This window comes from Podarcis cretensis (genome assembly GCF_951804945.1).
Source record: "Podarcis cretensis genome assembly, chromosome: 6".
Classification (NCBI taxonomy): domain Eukaryota; kingdom Metazoa; phylum Chordata; class Lepidosauria; order Squamata; family Lacertidae; genus Podarcis; species Podarcis cretensis.
Window position 1 is genome coordinate 61,858,925 of NC_137175.1, and position 17,489 is coordinate 61,876,413.

The following is a 17,489-nucleotide window of genomic DNA, read 5'->3' on the forward strand; positions in this document are numbered from 1 at the left end:
AAACCTTTATCTTCATTTGTGTGGCATGAGACTTGCATGAGTAAAGGAAGGGATTTCAGAACGTACCTTCCTCCTTAGGAATTCTGTGTTTAGGGAAGAATGTATATAAGCACTCATGGGGGCACGCTCAGCAATGCACATGAGTACATAAAGGTGGGGGGGGAGGTTAACATGCAGGTACAGGCACAATTTGGCCACACATTCTCCCCTTCATGAATAATTATTATTACAAACTGTCTCTTCACACACAAATGGGTCACTTTCAACAAAGAACAATTAAGTTAATAGGCCCACATGGGCTGATGGACAAAATACCCTAATGTGCTAAGCACAGCATGACACTTTAAGCTGATGGGGTTATGTGATGCTGTAACCTTGCCAAGGGTGATTCTCCTGCTACTGGATTTGTTGCAGTCCTTAAAGTCCCCAAAGTGCATGAAAAATTGGCAGACATAACACTGGTTAAGAGATTCAAAGGGGACCATAGACACATGTACTTCATTCTCCTCCACCACCCTTTTCTCTGGCACCAATTTCTGCCTCCTCTCAACCAGGGTTTAACATTATTGATGCACCAGAGGTGGCAATTGGGCCTAGCAAATCCTCAGAAGGGCTCTCATCTTATCAACTTGGCTGGACAGTGGTAGGCAGGATTTTTGTTTTACATGTCTACTGCATTCACAGATAAAGTGGAGATTGGTGTGGGTGGGTGTCATACTTTTACAATAAATATGGAGAATGGCACTCAGGGCTGTCCCTACCATTAGACAGAATGAGGGAGCTGCCTTGGGAAAGGGAAGCCAAGGGGCAGCAGCAGTCCCCTTGCCATATCCCTTGAGTTCTTTAAGCTTACTTGCTCTGCACCTCTTAAACTAGCTTGCTGCAGTGGGTACAGTGGGAAATGTTGCTCTGTTGCCAATGTTAAAATAAAATTCAACTGCCAGTACTTTCAGATTCTGTATGTGGCATGGGGGGAAGATGCCATCTTGTCCTTTTGCCTCAGGCAGCAAAATGTATTGAGATCACCCGAATAGCATTGAACCTCCTTCTCTCACACCTTCGGTCCTCTCAGGTGGTTGCAGCAACCACTTGTCTCAGAGCCAGGTAAAGAAGAGACCAGTGCTCAAGGCAGTGGCCTGAAGAGGAAAGGCTTAGGAGGTTGGGAGGGGACTGGAAGGGAAAACTTCAGCATCCCTTTCTCACATGCTCGTTTTATTCTAAAAGAAAGACTTGTCCAGCCTCCCACTTTATAGGTGAAAGACAAGGACACATGAAATATGCCCCTGTCAAGTTTGGATCTGAAATAAATTAGTTTTAAAGTGGTTTGCAAATCCTGGCTAAGATCCAAACTAGACTTTAAAGTAAATAGCAGGAGGGCCAAATCCAGATTTAATGTATGTATTTATGTGATTTATAAATTGCATCGCATGAAACACTCCAAAGCAATTAGCAAAGAAACCCCATCAATATAAAGCAATTTAAAATCTAATATAGATATAGACAGAGATAAGATACCCAGGTTAAAGGCTTGCTGAAAAAGGAAGTTCTTCAATAGGTGACCAAAAGACAATAGATTCTTTTGGAAGGAAAGGCAGAATATTAATTTAATGAATCAAAAAATAAGTAAGATTTAACAGGAAGGAGTTTCAGAGGGTAGGTGCAACCACAGTAAAAGTCCAACTCCTACATCCTATGGAACTGATCCAAATGAGATGGTATCTGCAGAAGACCCTCTTCCTTCAGTGATTGGTTGGCTATATAATGGTTGATACAATCTTTTTGGTATCCTGACCCCAAGCTGTATAGGCTCCTGATAGGAAAGTAGGAAGCCTTTAACCCCTTTGCCCCTTGCTGTGTTCCCAATCAGGATCAGACCCCATTGCACCTGCTATTTGTGCTTGCGGAGACCCAGATTGAAGGGGGAAAGGGGTTAAAACACTCTTCCATGCCCACCAGCATCTCAATCTGGACAGTTCTTTATGGATTTCACGAATACTGTCTTCCCTAGTTTGGCCCTAATAGGTAATCTAGGCTCAATTAGCACTGCTGCATAAGCAACACTATGCCATGATAACTTAAGAGAAGGGAGAATTACTACCAGAGAGGAGGGGAGAGGAGGCACTTCTGCATGAGTGCAGAGCCCAGTCCGCGTTTCTTGCTTATGATCTCCCTCTGTGCTTATGTTATATGCCAAAGGGCAGCCAAACAAGTCTAAGCAGTCCACGTTTGGATCGCTGGCCCACTAGGATCAGGAGTTGAAATGGTTTGCATTGAAACACCATTTCCAACTACGAATAAGTGTACCTAGGATGGCAAACAAGAGTATTTATTTTTTTTAATGAAAGTGGTTTTTTTTAAAAAAAATGAGAACACAAAAGGCTGGGCGAGAAAGCACAGTAGCAAAAATGGATGATGGCCAACAGCTTACAGATCAGAAAAAACCATTTGTACATCAACTTACAAAAGTATACGAAGAAAAACATTCTGAAATTTTCATTTTTTTAAAACTATATTGGTATCTTTGAGGCTGATTTGGAGCTGATGAGCCTAAAGTCAGTCAGTCATCTATGTATTTTTCACCATTTAATTAGTTTGCATTACTTTTTTCAGCATAAAGCAACTGGCTTTAGAATGCTCTGACCCTGGCAAAACCAAACCAAAACAAAACAACTTTTTTCTTTTTCACTTTTGTTCTTCCGCAACCTTTTGTTGCAGTCTCCAACAGTTTCCCCAAAACTGTGGTGGTGAAAAGATCAAACCTTCTGCACCATCTTGGTAAACAGTGTAAGCCTGATGATAGAGTGCTCCATCTATAACCTCAGTATCAGGTCAGTTTCCTAACAGACTTGTCCCATGGTTCTAGCTAGGGCCAATGTGAAAGGCTCTTGTGGGGTGAGGGGAGAGAGATATACATCTCTGAAGCTTTACATTACATAGTGTGCCAAAGATAATGAGAAAGAAACATACTAGCAGCCATCTCTGCAACTGCATCACTGCAGTTGTCTTGACTCCCTGTGCTATCAATAGGGTACGGTTAGCTCTGGCTTGCAATGCTTAATGAGAATTCAGTGGGAGAACTTCAGAATGAATTGCACTCCTTGATTCCCATTACATTTGACACAAAGCACCATAAAAAAGACCTAACGGCAAGAAAAATTAGATTAATAGTGAAATGCAAATGTTTGCAATCTTAAATCCCCTATTTGCAGGAAGATTCCTAGATTTAAGTTTGCATTTCCTTTATTTGACTCTGTGCTAGGTAGAGCTGGGCTTGTCATATTTATAACTTTATATTTCAAACTTGATTGGCATGTGAGATCCAGATTTAATTTTACAGTGATCCCACTGCCTGCCATTCTGCTCCTTCCTGCCCCTCCCAAGGCTGCCATACCTCCTTCCTTGCCTGCCTGCCTGCCTGCCCGCGCACCCACTTTCAGTGGCTGTGGGGCAGGTGCTTCCAGCTTCACTCTGGGAAATGAGGTCTTCTTGGGAGTGATGCACCGTTTTGTGTGTGAGTTTGCCCAGAGAGCACCTGGGCTGCTGTCAAGTGCTTATAAACTACAGTGGTACCTCTAGATACAAACATGATCCGTTCTGGAGACCCGTTCGCATCTAGAGGTAAACATAACCAGCGACGGCATGTCTGCGCATGCACGCGTCGCTTTTCACCGCTTCTGCGCATGCGCATGATGTCATTTTGAGCGTCTGCGCATGCACAAGCGGTGCAACCCAGAAGTAACGCGCTCCGTTACTTCCGGGTTGCCGCAGAGCACAACTTGAATGCACTCAACTCGAAGTGTATTCAACCCGAGGTATGACTGTATAGCTTTAAAGTACTGTTCAAAATGCCCCTTGGGGAAGCTTTCATAGGAGTGAGAAGTCATCAGAGATTCACATCATTGAAAGAAAACACAGACACCATCTCTTGCAGTGTTGCAGCTTAATGTTTGTGGCACAATCCCTGGATGGTAGGCTTTCACGGTGCTTCCAGGGAAGCTTGGATGTCCTGTTGTTTTTTATGCCATTTTTGTATTTTCTTTGGGTTGTGCATTTTCTTTGTTCCTTGAACTGGATATAGTGGCCATTCCACTAGTGCAGAAGGACTGGATCTGCTGGCCAGGTATAATGTGACTACAGGATTGCTCTGTTAAGCCCACATATAGATCTCACATCAACAAAAACAAAAGTGGAGCTCGATTAAGGCTCCTATTGGCATAGGTTGGAAGGAGGAACAGCATTTATAGATTCAAACCCCACTTTTCTTGTAAATATGAATTAATAAAATGTCAACAACTCATTGACTGATTCTAGCAGCTTTGATAGAAACACTTGAAAAGAAATGCTAAAATACTGTAGTCTAATTTTGAATTATTTTTATTTCCGCCTACCCCCTAAAAAATACATGAAAAGCCCAGAAGATTATTTAGGATTAATAGATTATCAAAAGTGCCAGTTGGCACTGACTTGTCCGGATTAAATAAAAATAAAAATCTCTATAATAAATGCAGCTGTTTACTAATAAATAAAGCCTCAGCTGTAACCAAAATAAATTAGATGTATTTAATTGGTTGATTGCAAACCTCCCCTCTTTATTACAATACTGCTCCTTGTTATTTCATGATGTCAGGGTAACGTGGCAGATTGACAGAGTGTTTATGAATCACAGTTTACAGATGGCATCCCTGTTTTCCTCAGCAGTTATGAGCACAAGTCACAGGAGGACTCAATAGAGGTTTTTCGCCAAAGAAGACCCCCTGAGATTTTGCTGCTTCCATTTCTCTTATGCCAATCTTCTTCCTGACAGGAGCACTACTTCACAAAAACCTATGTTCAATAAATTAAAGCCACCTGGCACAAATTTAGAAATATTTAACACTCAGAGGACTCCTGTGTGTCTCCACGTGATTTCTATTCACTTCCAAAAGCCTCGGCAACAATAGTTGGAACAGGCCTCATGCGATTCTGTGGGCTTTCACCCTCCCACCTCAAGACAGAATAGTGAGAGGAGTCAGCTTGGCTTGTAACATACCCCTCCTCCCATCTGCAAAAGATTCCAAGATCTCCTAAGGACACCTCCTCAGAACGTTGAGCCTTGAACTGCCTAGACTCCTGATAGCTTTGAAATTCAACTGGGATATAATCCTGGCTCTCTGCACATTCAGAGGTTTCAGAACTGAACTCTTCCTTTTGGTCACTAGTCACGAACAGACACCGGGGAATGCAGTCATAATAGTCGACAGATCTGTAAACTTGTGCCATTAGTTATGCGCATAATGGATTGGATTCTAATTAGCTGGTTCATCAGAATCCTGGAAAGAGATGGCATCCTTTAGAGATTGCTGGCGTACAAACTTCACCCATGCATTTAAAAGCACATCAGTGTCACATAAGGAGACACAGGGCCTTCTACCGCTCCCCTCTGTAGTTACCGCTCCCCTGTAGTTATGCAACACAGCTTGGTCCCCCAAAAGAACTAATAATACACTGAAAGTAAAAACCCCAAACTCTCCAACCCTCATTTCCTACCTTTAGCCACACTTTTTATGAAAATATAGAAGCTTTCTGGTGGAGATCTGTTCTTCCCATCTGTCACAAAAAATCGGAAGCTGTCGTGACTTTCTGGACTCAGTACGTTCGTATGGAAATACCAGAGGCGGTTCATGTCCACGTCATCTTGAGTGAAATTCATTCCAGGATGCAGAGTGCTCCAAGCTGATGCAGTCTGAAAAACATCATGGAATGGGTGGGTGAAACAAATGCATGCACACACACATAAGCTGCACATGCTATAGAGATATACATATTGAACAGCTGTGAAGATGGCTAACTTTTAAGAGCTACTGAACAGCTGGGGCTGACCAAGGTTTAATGCCCCGACATACACTTGGAACCTAGAATGGTAAAAGACAGAAAAAGCAGCAGCAGGTGGTACCGTCTAAGGTCTCACTCACCGACAGCAAGGCCCAAAGCCAATGGGATGGAGCTGCAGGTCCATCATTAGCTACCACAATATGGGCCTAGACAAGTCTGAAGGCTGTGGCATGAGTCAGTGTGAGGAATACAGTGTAGAAGCTGCTTTACACAGCATTGGACCATTGGTCAATCTAGTTCTGGCTGGCAGGAGCTCTCCTGGACTTCAGACAGGGGACATTCCCAGTCCTATGTGAATATACCAGAGATTGAACCCAGAACCTTCTGTGTACAAAGGCAATGCTCTACCACTGAGCTATGGCCTTTCACTGGTAGAAAAGGGTGTTGAGCTACTTTTTGACCCTTCTAAAGGAAGCCACCCTTTAGCATGGCATTTAGTTACTTGTGACTGACCCTGTTGCATATCCTTAAACCATCTACAAGTGTTACAAGTCGTTTCAGATTGACTTTATTTGAAAGAAATAACATTAGTTTCTCCACCACATTTGTATCCAGTACTTAACATTTGGTGGTTTGTGTGGGTTTGTTTCCAGTTTTTATCCTCATAAAACCATGGTAGCCTAAGAAGTGTCATGGTTGAGTAGGGATTTGAACCCAGGACTTCCCTCTCCAAGGTCATTGCTGTGTATTGGCTCACTGAGTCTTTTGAAGACTTGCCACACTACTATAAAATGGACACTTCATTATACCCCTTTTGCTCAAAATTATTTGGGTAATTAGCCATTAGTTAGTTATTTATTGACCATTAACATTTCTAAAAATACACACAGACCTGCCTAATCCATTAGCATGTGCACCAAAAAACAGTGTTTTTCTGTGTGCCTTTTAGACAAGCATCATCAACCTGTCTCTTCTTGGATCCTGCTTTCCAACCTGTCACACGGGGGGGGGGGGGAGCCCTGGTGCATGCCAAGAGATGCAGATGGATCCATTGTAGCACACCCTGATGTCCATAGCTGATGCCCAGGTGTTTCAACTTGTGCTTGCTTACCTAGCTAGAAGCTGGTTTTATTCCAAGAGAAGGTTCAAGACAATTAGATGCCATCATAATATAAGCCAGAGGGTTTCTATTAATGCAGCACTTAGAAAGAAGATAAAAGACTCTCTCCAACAACAGGCATTGATATAGGGGTTCTACATGCAATCTGCATACACATTGCATGTTGTCCAGGCCAGGGTTTGATGCTGTCTCACATTGCAATCAACCACCTACATGAAGCATGAGCCAGGTACCATAAGGCTAAAAAGCTTTATGCCTCAGTCATTTCTGAGCAGAGTAGGTGTGATGTAAAAACCTGCTCACTTTGTATCAAGGCCACCTAATCTGCTGCCCATTCAATGAATACAAAACAAAGGTCCAATTCACACATTTAGTAGTACAGTGGTGCCTCGCAAGACAAAATTAATCCGTTCCGTGAGGCTCTTCGTATAGCGTTTTTTTCGTCTTACGAAGCAAGCCCATTGACAGCTTAGCGGCTTAGCGCTATTAGGGGTTTAGCGGCTTTTAGCGATCAGCTGTTAAGTGGCTTATCAGCGGATCAGCTGATAAGCGGCTTAGCGGCTTAGGAAAAGGGGGGGAGGGGAAAAAAACCCACAGGAACTCACAACACATTTTCGTCTTGCGAAGCAAGCCCATAGGGAAATTCGTTTTGCGAAGCGCCTCCAAAACGGAAAACCCTTTCGTCTAGTGGGTTTTCCGTCTTGCGAGGCGTTCGTCTTGTGGGGCACCACTGTAGTGTGGTTGCCACTTGAAAATAGAACACTCAGGACTTCTACCTCCCTGTTCGTTTAGGTTCATTTTTATATAGAGTTTGTTACTTAATAATACATTTATGTAAAAAAAGAAAACACAACTTCATATATAACAAGCTGGGCAAGGTTGATTTCCAAGTGGTTAAGTATATCACAAATATTTCATTTCAACGCAGCATCTATGATCTGACTAATCATATGAATCAGGACTAGAGTTGTGCATCATTGCAATTACTGTATTCCAAAACTGAAAGCAACAAAACATGGAAATAATACATGCAACAAAGCAACCCAATATGGTTGTCCCACAGTAAGTCTATCCCTTGAAGCTATGTCACTAGCTCAGTTGTTGTTTTCTAATGGCTGTTAGTTTCTCTATCCAAAAGCAAGCAATTTTTGAAAGACTTTCAGAAAGCATATACATTCATTTTCTTCACTCTAATGTAGTGGCCCTATATTCATATAGTGTCTCCATCTCTTCCAAGTGGGATTCATTATAGACCCAGAAAGATGAATCAGTCTTGCAATATCAGACAGATTTAAGGTTTATGACTAAATATAATCCCTGTGGAGAACTGAAGGCCTTTTTCATACAAAAACAAAGAGATCTTCTTCAGTCTATGCTAGGGCCAGGCCAGCACATTTTGGCACCTGAGGTGAACCACAAAATGGTGTCTCCCCACCATGAAAGGAGTATTGTCCAGACATTCCTGCCCCAGGTCTGCAGGTCATCACACCAGAAGCCAGGGATCCTGGCTGGCTCTCAGACTGCCCCACCCTCACCTGTCCCCAAAGGCCACAGGAGAGGAGCTGGTGAGCCAGAAACAAGCTCAAGAGCTACCCTCTAGCTAGCTGTGTGTGAGGTTAGCTGGGAAGGGAAGAAACTAGGAACCTGCCAGGATCAGGACCTGGTTGAGAGCAGAGGATGGAACCTCTAGCTCTTATATAAGCTGCCAGTCCAATAATGATTGGTGGGGACTGTCATTTGTGCTCGTTTACAGTCTCGAAGCTGAGTATCACTGCCAGTGGAGGAATGAGGTGTGGGGAGAGCTGCAGAAGAGCCCAATTACTTAAGCAGGGGGAGGAACCTCGGGAACCTTCGGCTCCTCCAGGCTACTTGACAGAGGGGCAACACACAGCTTTCTATTACTGCAGAACTGTGCTAGTGTGAACAGACACATGCAGCCACTCACCAAGTGCTCTTGTGATGCAGTCCCAGCTCATGGAAATGTTTACTTGGATTACCCTTTCACTGACTGCATGAATTAAACAAGTTTATGTAGGTGAACTGAAATGATGGAGAAGCTGTGAACTCATTTCCCTCCACTTCACAGACCATATTTAATTCTGACACCTATCCAAGGTATTCAGAAGTGTAAACACACCTAACTGTGATGACCATTTCCTTCCTCTTGCTAAATTAGTGACATTTCAACACTAAACCCAACAGGATTTCTTCCGATCGGACACATTAAAAGTTTATATGTTTAAAAGAAGCAAAAAAACAAGTACTGCAAAACACGTTCATCATTGCTAAAGAATTTACAAGGATATTCTAGCTTCCTTTATTTGGGATCAACAAAAATATAACAAGCAGCATGCAGTACTTTAGCTCAGTCAAGCATAAACCTCCTTTGGCACTATTACTCTTTTCCATTTTCAGGTCCTTTTGGTGGCATTTCTCACCTTTTGAGGTTTCTTTATTTGCAGCAGTTGCCTGGGTGGCATTTTCCAGAGCCCTGAACACTACTGAGTCCCTGGCACATCCAACAAATAATACATCAGGTTAGGCCCTCGCCATTGAGGATGTAGTGTTCTTTGATAGGGGCACCAGGAGGTCTAAAACTGACTGTGCAATGTGCTCTAAAAATCTGAGACGTTTATTTTGTTATGCTAATGGTGCTCCTTTTACAGAATTCCAATTTGGGGTTATTGTTCACAGTGCCTTGGACTCTAAGCACGATCCTTCTGGGAATGGCATAGATTCATTCTACATTGGAACAGCAACAGCTGCAGCCCCGGTGGGCATTGATAATTTCTCACTTCTTTGAGGTTAGCTGTTGCTAAGTTTAGTGTTTAATTATTTTCTTCTTCTTCGGCAGGTCTGAAACCCAGCTTCAATTGAACAGATGGGCTTCTGTCTGCTGGGTGGAGAAAGGGGGAATGGTATGGGGGTAAATTGCTGTGCACCCTATGTCACCTTGTGTCCACTATCCCCCATCCCCTGCATCCTATGTATTCATCCTCTTTGATTCATGCCCATTGGGCAGGACCTGGAGAAGATGGTGGAATGGATGTCTTGATGTGATCAGAGACGCTGGATTGACAGGACCAGATGGTGCATTGGCCATGAGGTCAAGAGATGGCTTCTGGTGTGGCTTCTTTGTCTTATCTGTATTTCTTTCCTGTATCTGTTTAGGGATGATGGTGTCCAGTTGGTCTACTGAGAGGTCAGACATTTTGTTGTAGGATCGGCAGTAAGGTTTATTTGACCTTGTGACTGGGAGATGATAGGAGGCCACCTAGCCAAGCTCAAGGTGGCTCATTGTACTGGGCACCTTTTTTATGCTCCCTGAGTCACCCTTGAGTGAATGGTATCTGACTAACTACCTAACATTGCTGTCCAGATTGAGGAGCTGCCTAGTCAGATGTTCTTGGGACCTGAAGGAACCACCCTTCTAAACACTGGGCAGTGGGTGAAGGAACGTCTCCACCCCCATTGTTCTGCCCGGGCACTGAGGTCCAGCTCTGAGGGCCTTCTGCCGGTTCCCTCACTGAAAGATGTGAGGTTGCAGGGAACCAGGCAGAGGGCCTTCTTGGTGGTGGCGCCTGCCCGGTGGAAACACCCTCCCATCAGATGTCAAGGAAATAAACAACTATCTGACTTTTAGAAAACATCTGAAGGCAGCCCTGTTTAGGGAAGTTTTTAATGTTTGATGCTTTATTCTGTTTTTAATCTGTTGGGAGCCGCCCAGAGTGGCTGGGAAAACCCCGCCAGATGGGTAGGGTAAAAATGATGAAGAAGAAGAAGAAGAAGAAGAAGAAGAAGAAGAAGAAGAAGAAGAAGAAGAAGAAGAAACAACAACAGGGGGCTCTCTACAAGTGTAGAGTTCAAGCTGAGTGCTGTTGTCCAAGACCAGACATAAGTGCATTTGCATGAACTTTATGCTCTAAGCACATTCCAAGCCCACAGTTAATGACTATGCCTTCCTACAAATCTTTAAGCATCTTTAGCAAAGTTCTTACCTTTACACTAAATGCATGTGACATAACCTGAGTTGGGATAGACAAAAATGCCAATTTACATTTCTTTCATTTTTTCTAGTTTTAAGTCTAGTTCTCCACATTCCTGCATCAGTTTGGAATTTTTTAAAAATAAAGTTTTCATTTTAAAAAATGTTATTTTCACTAATACATGCGTTTTAAGCACGTTTTCTCCTAATATGTGCAATTTTTGTACGCAATAGTTGGCTGGAGAACTGCATCGCTAAATTTGGAGAAATGTATATTTCAAAAGTTAGCTACCTTTCGGTTTATGTATTGCTTTGAGTCCCGGAAGACGTGCTCCCTGCCTTGCAGGCCTTTTCCCACCTGACCTGGGAGAGTGGGACTCTGACTGACTCCAGCTACAAAAGCTGAGGCTGCTGAGCAGAATCTTAGGTTGGGGTATTGTTTAGGGGGTTTTGGTGGTGGTGGGTTTTTGCTGTTAAGATGTTAATTTCTTGTATCTTTGTTTTGTATCTTATGATTTATGTGGAAATAGTTCAATTCAGCCATGCACTTTTTGTTTTATTTGTGGTTTATACTACTTTCTATGTTTGTAATAATGTAATTCTTGATGTTGTAAGCTACCTCGAGCATGGTTTTGGCTGTGGAAAGGCAGCTTACAAATAAAATGATGTATGTGTGATTCGGGGACTGCAAATTACGCAGGTTTGCATTACGAAAGGAGCCAAATTGAATTTATCTCCCATTCCTGGTTGCAAGTCTTCATGCCAAAGTAGGGGTGGGGGCAGGAATCTGCAAGGATTCTCTAGCTTCCATTATTAGAGATCACAAAAAACCAACACACAGTACTTTAGCTCAGTTAGGAATAAAACCCTTTTGGCACTATTTCCATTTTCCATTTTCAGATCTTTTTGGTATTCCCTTTCCCCAGTTAAGACCACTAGTTGAACAGTTAAAACAGCCAAGGTGCATGTTCCCACCAAGCAAAAAGATCACATCAACCGCCCACTACTGAAACATATCTCTATTTTGAGCTAGTTTCCAAATTTCCTTATGTTTTCAGGATGCCAAAAAGCTGCAAGTCCACTTTCAAAAAAGCCCCGCTCTCACTCTTTTTTCCGTTTATATGAGTAGATTATGTGAAACTCATTACATTTTATGGTTTTGCACAAAAATCTTAGTTTCCTACTAATATTATGCAATGACATAATGCCATTTGTAGAGGTGTCACATAAAGGGACTGACTTTTATGGGCTTCTGATGGCAAGACTATCCACTTTATATTCTGTTTTATGTAAGCGTTCTCAAAATTTATTGATCCCAACAGATTTCTCAAGTTACTTAATTATAAAAGGAAGACTATAGCCTAGTGGTTTAGCACGCCAATATACAAGCCAGTTAAAACGTTTTGCTATAGCTCCAGAGCGTTGGCTCAAAGAGCAACGGAACAGGACATTATTAATATATAGGACCTTTTTGAGGACAGAAAACAAATGCAAAGGAGAGAAAGAGACAAGGCTAACTGCTTTTATGCTATCAGACACTATTATTATATGTTAACTTAAAAGACGCCATGTGCGTACAGTTTCTTTTTGCCTTTCATACTAAGAAGGGGAGAGGAGAGGAAGTCTCACACTTCTACACTTCCATCCTGTTCTGCCATGTCTATCTTTAGTTTAAGCATCTTCAACATAGCAGCAAGAATATTTATCACCCAAATGTATATTTGACACAGAAGCACTGACAAGTTTGGCTCCTCAGCACAGAGAAATGCACATGTGTCACATATGAGTACATATAAGATGTTTTGCGTGGAAATAAAATTCATAAAAATAGCACATGATATTGTGTGTCAAATGGTCACTTTTTTCTTTTTTGCAGTCCACGCCACAGGGCTCACTCCTAACTGACACTGGTCAACTCCAACTGTCCATCAACCAGCAGGCGGGCTGATTGAATTTTGGGTACATGCCCAATGCCTATGCCAAACCTGCTTCATCTGTAATCATTATAGTTGCGGCCTAGCTTGATCCCAATACTTGTCTCCTATATTGTATGTACTATTTTGCACACACATCCCACAACCTTCGCTGTGCCTATGCTTTGCAACCACATGTTGACAGGGCTGTGTGTGAAGAAAACGCTGAGAATCATTATTACCTTTAATTTCAGGTGTCCATATCTTGGCTTGTTGTTTATGACATAATGCAGCTGATTCCTCAAAGAATCTTTGTCTTCAACTTCTAATGACACACTGGAAATAACTTTGGTCTCGTGAACTTCAACTTCCAAGCCTGTGTTCCTGAGGGGCGAGAAATAAATATTGCATGGGGTGGGAGAGGAGACACACAGATTCAGAATCCAACATCATCTTTCAAACGAAGTACAAATGTAATTTCTGCCTCACGTATAACACTGCCCTTACTTGAGACAAATGGAAGTCTGGCAGATCCCTGGTACACTCCATTTCAGATGTCCCCTACTATTAAAAACAGGAAGTCCTCTCCACCTCATTCAGCAGCGTAGAGGCATTTGTAAAGCCAAAAATAAGGCCCCACCTAATATAGCAGAGCTGCTGCCTCCTCCACTGGGTGAGTGTCTCATTGGTTAGGTGACAACATGCTCTCTTCAAGTGAGAAAGGTGGTGGCAGCGGCACCCACTGCTTCCTCACTTTGGCACTGCAACCCCATCCCCACCCCACCTGTTCCTACTGTCAGTTTGGGGTTTAATTAGTCATTCCTGAAGGACAACTTAATCAGCCTTTGGTCCTTTTCACCTACTCCATAGGGTTGGCAGGTGTGGTTAATTCACTCTGGATAACAAAAAAAAAAAAAACACCCCAGACTTACTTTTACAACAACACACTTTTGTTACAGAACTGACATTGAAATACCTAGCCATTTTTAAATGAACGAAATGTGCCAGTACTAATTCACTACAAATAATATGCTGGATCTGATGTAAAGGCAGCTTTCTTTGAAATGTTTGATTTATTAATTTACTTAAATATATTTTATTGCATTTATATCCCACCTTTTTCTCCGAGCAGCTCAAGGTGGCATACATGGTTCTTTCTTTGCTCATTTAATCCCTACAACAACCCTGTGAGGTAACTTAGGCTGAGAGTTACCTAGTGAGCTTCATGGCCAAGTGCGATTTGAACCCTGGTCTCCCAGGTCCTAGTGTGACACTCTAGCCACAACACTCAATGTCCTCCCTATGGGTCCATATCTGTTTTGTACACGCATTGCCCTTACACATTACATCACAGAGATTCACCTGCCATAGCATAAAGTGATTTTTAGAAATCGTAATGGGCCTCTTCCTTCCAAACCATTCTGACATCATAATTCCCCTCTGTAGTTGTGTCTAGCCAGCCTACTATCCATGAAACACAGCTTTGATATTTCCTATTCGTTCTACTTGTTGAGGATTAATTAATGTCAGCATCCTGACCTTAATATTTATATTAAAAGATCATAATTTCATAAGAAACGAGAATGAAAAGAATTAACAATTGCCAAGAGACAAGCAACGCATCCATCTTCTTGCCAATAAACAATTCATCAAACATGTTAACAATTAAAGAGAAATAAAATGTTTCCCCCCTGTCTCTCCTAAAGTCACTTTGCATAGAATGTCACTTCAACAGCTAACCTGGAAAGATGAGGGATTTCATCGTTGACTGGCAGGATGAAGATGTAAAGTGTCCCTTGGACTGTGTGCTTGCCATCTGTCAGCTGAATGGTGAAACTATCCTCTAGGCTTTCTGTGTCATCATGCATGTACATAAGCATCAGTCCTATCGGAGAAAGTACCAGAGACAACGGAGTATTTTGAACACAGCAGTCAAGTGCCACATTCTAAAGACAAGCAACATCCAAATGGAATTTAGGGTATCAAAGCTACATAAACTCGAAGGAACTGATTAAGTTATCCTGCAGCTTGCACGTGTTCTTTCCTTTCAAACGAAACAATTATAGCAGGATACCATTAAGGTACTTCAGAACTGCCAAGAACAACTTGATATCACCAAATGGCCTTTTTGAGGCATTAAGATCATTTATTTCCCATTTAATCCCTGAATTGCTAGCCAGCTGGGATTATCAGAATTTGAAGTGGACAGAACCCAGAATTAATCGGGCAGTTGACCAATACATTTAGATGTATGTAAACTATGGGGTGCATTTCCGCCCCCCCCCCATAAGTCTGTAAAGTGACCCTTAATCACCACTTGAAGATGGGATTTCATGAGTTTATGTTACCTCATGCCCTCTATTGATAACAAATCCTGCTCCCTCCTGTCCTTTTAAACACTGAGGTCATTGAGCGAAGAGTTCTTGAAAATGCAAAAACTAACTCACATGGCTTTTAAATTTTTAGTTAGGGACTGGTTTAGGAAAACTCTGATGGACGCAAGTGTCTACATTTTAGTGCAAGTTTGGATACAAAGTTCTTTCAGCTAAATACTTACAGCAAGCTATAACAGCTTCCCAGATCCCTCCTTTAACCAAGTTTTAACATTTTCTTGTACAGTTCTTGGGTGGAATTCAATGTTGCAGTAAGGAGATCATTCCATCAGCCCAAGGATTTCTGCTTGCCAGGTGGAACCATCATCTACCTCCTCCACCTATTCTAGGGGTTCTCCTGACCCTCCCAAAGAAGACCGGGGAGGGCAAGGAGGGCTCATGGGGGTTAGGAGGAGGGGATGCCCCATTGCACTAGTGGGATGAGTTGTGCTGGCATCTGCTAGTGCAACAACTTGGTTAAATTCGGCCCCTTGTACAGAGTATGTAGCATGAATGATTTTACAGATGAACAATGAAAGCCTACTGAGTCCAAAAACAATAACAGAACATATCTGGAAAATGTGCTTGGGCTACAGTCCTAAATGTGAAAAGTTATTTGTGTTTAATAGAGTTAAAACAATATGTTACTCTATTCCAACATCAGGAGATACAACTGCATTTTTTTTGGGGGGGGGGGTGAAAATGCAGAGTATAAAACACAGTTGTATTTTTTTAAAAAAAATTAAATAAAAAGTCTCCCTCTTGCTTAACTCTAGGGGCTAGTCCAAAACAAAAAGAACTTACTATATTAGAGGGGGAAACAGCACTCCCCACCTGCAGCCAATAGCCCGTTCTACTACTTTCAGTATTCTACCATCTCATTCTGATGCACGTCTAGACCAGGCTTAGCCACACACAGTTCTAATTAAAAAAAATTCCTTCCAGTAGCACCTTAAAGACCAACTAAGTTAGTTCTTGGTATGAGCTTTCGTGTGCATGCACACTTCTTCAGATACACTGAAACAGAAGTTTCCAGACCCTTCTATATAGTGAGAAGGTGGGGAGGGGTATTACTCAGAAGGGTGGTGGGAATGGGTGATTGGCAGATAGCTGTGATGAGCCTGTTGACGACTCTTAACGACTGCAATAGGTCTTACAGGAAAAAGCAAGGGGTGAGAAGGTGAAAAATGGCTTTGTCATGTATAATGAGATAAGAATCCAAGGTCTTTGTTCAGACCAGGACTCTCCATGGTTTTAAGTTTGGTGATAAGTTGCAAAGACCTTGTCTGGTCTGAACAAAGACCTTGGATTCTTATCTCATTATACATGACAAAGCCATTTTTCACCTTCTCACCCCTTGCTTTTTCCTGTAAGACCTATTGCAGTCGTTAAGAGTCGTCAACAGGCTCATCACAGCTATCTGCCAATCACCCATTCCCACCACCCTTCTGAGTAATACCCCTCCCCACCTTCTCACTATATAGAAGGGTCTGGAAACTTCTGTTTCAGTGTATCTGAAGAAGTGTGCATGCACACGAAAGCTCATACCAAGAACTAACTTAGTTGGTCTTTAAGGTGCTACTGGAAGGAATTTTTTTTGTTTTGACTATGGCAGACCAACACGGCTACCTATCTGTAACAGTTCTAATTGTTATTTCAGGACACTCACTATATCCTCTTAGCAATATTAGTACATCACACAAAAGAGAAGTTGGCCTATTTTTAATAAATGCCATACAGTTATGAATATGTCAAAATATTTCTTGTATTAAATTATTTAGAATGCTGCTAGGATGCATTTATGAGCCTGTCCTGTCTGCCAAATTTCCAGCATTCAGCTATCAGTCTGCTTACATATGGTCACTTAATTCAAAATTTGTAGTTTGCAATTTTTATTTTATTTTAATTGAATATTTAAGTATCTAAGGTACTGGGCACTGTTTACATAGCTAGTTAGTTGTGTAAACATCAATATAATGAATTGCCAAGTTATGAATGGATGAATGCAAAGCCAAGTTATGAATGGATGAATGCAAAGCCGTGAATCACTCAGAGTTGGTCAAGGTTCTCAACCAGTGGGAAGTGAAATGAACATTTGAGGCTCATTTGTTTCTTTGAAAAGGTCTATTCAACTCAACTTTCCCACTTGGGCTCATACAGAAAACAAAACCAGACTTTTTATGGAAAAGGACATCATTTCGATTAAGAGAGTCACAGAATTGCAGAGCATCCTGGATGACTTCAAAGCAGCTTGAATGTATGAACAGATGTTTAGAAAATGCAAATAC

General features: G+C 42.0%; 1 protein-coding gene across 3 annotated transcripts in view; it reads right to left on the bottom strand.

Annotated features, from left to right (window-relative positions):
- The window catches only part of LOC307219124 (FRAS1-related extracellular matrix protein 1-like), a 105,713-nt gene that overhangs the window by 40,378 nt on the left and 47,846 nt on the right, over window positions 1-17,489 (bottom strand). For all 3 annotated transcript variants that reach the window (XM_079982070.1, XM_079982069.1, XM_079982071.1), the window contains exons 21-23: window positions 14,570-14,714; window positions 13,072-13,213; window positions 5,527-5,722 (exon numbers count right to left, since the gene is read on the bottom strand). In XM_079982070.1, the coding sequence (XP_079838196.1) occupies window positions 5,527-5,722; window positions 13,072-13,213; window positions 14,570-14,714 (483 nt within the window). The remainder of the gene's footprint in view (window positions 1-5,526; window positions 5,723-13,071; window positions 13,214-14,569; window positions 14,715-17,489) is intronic.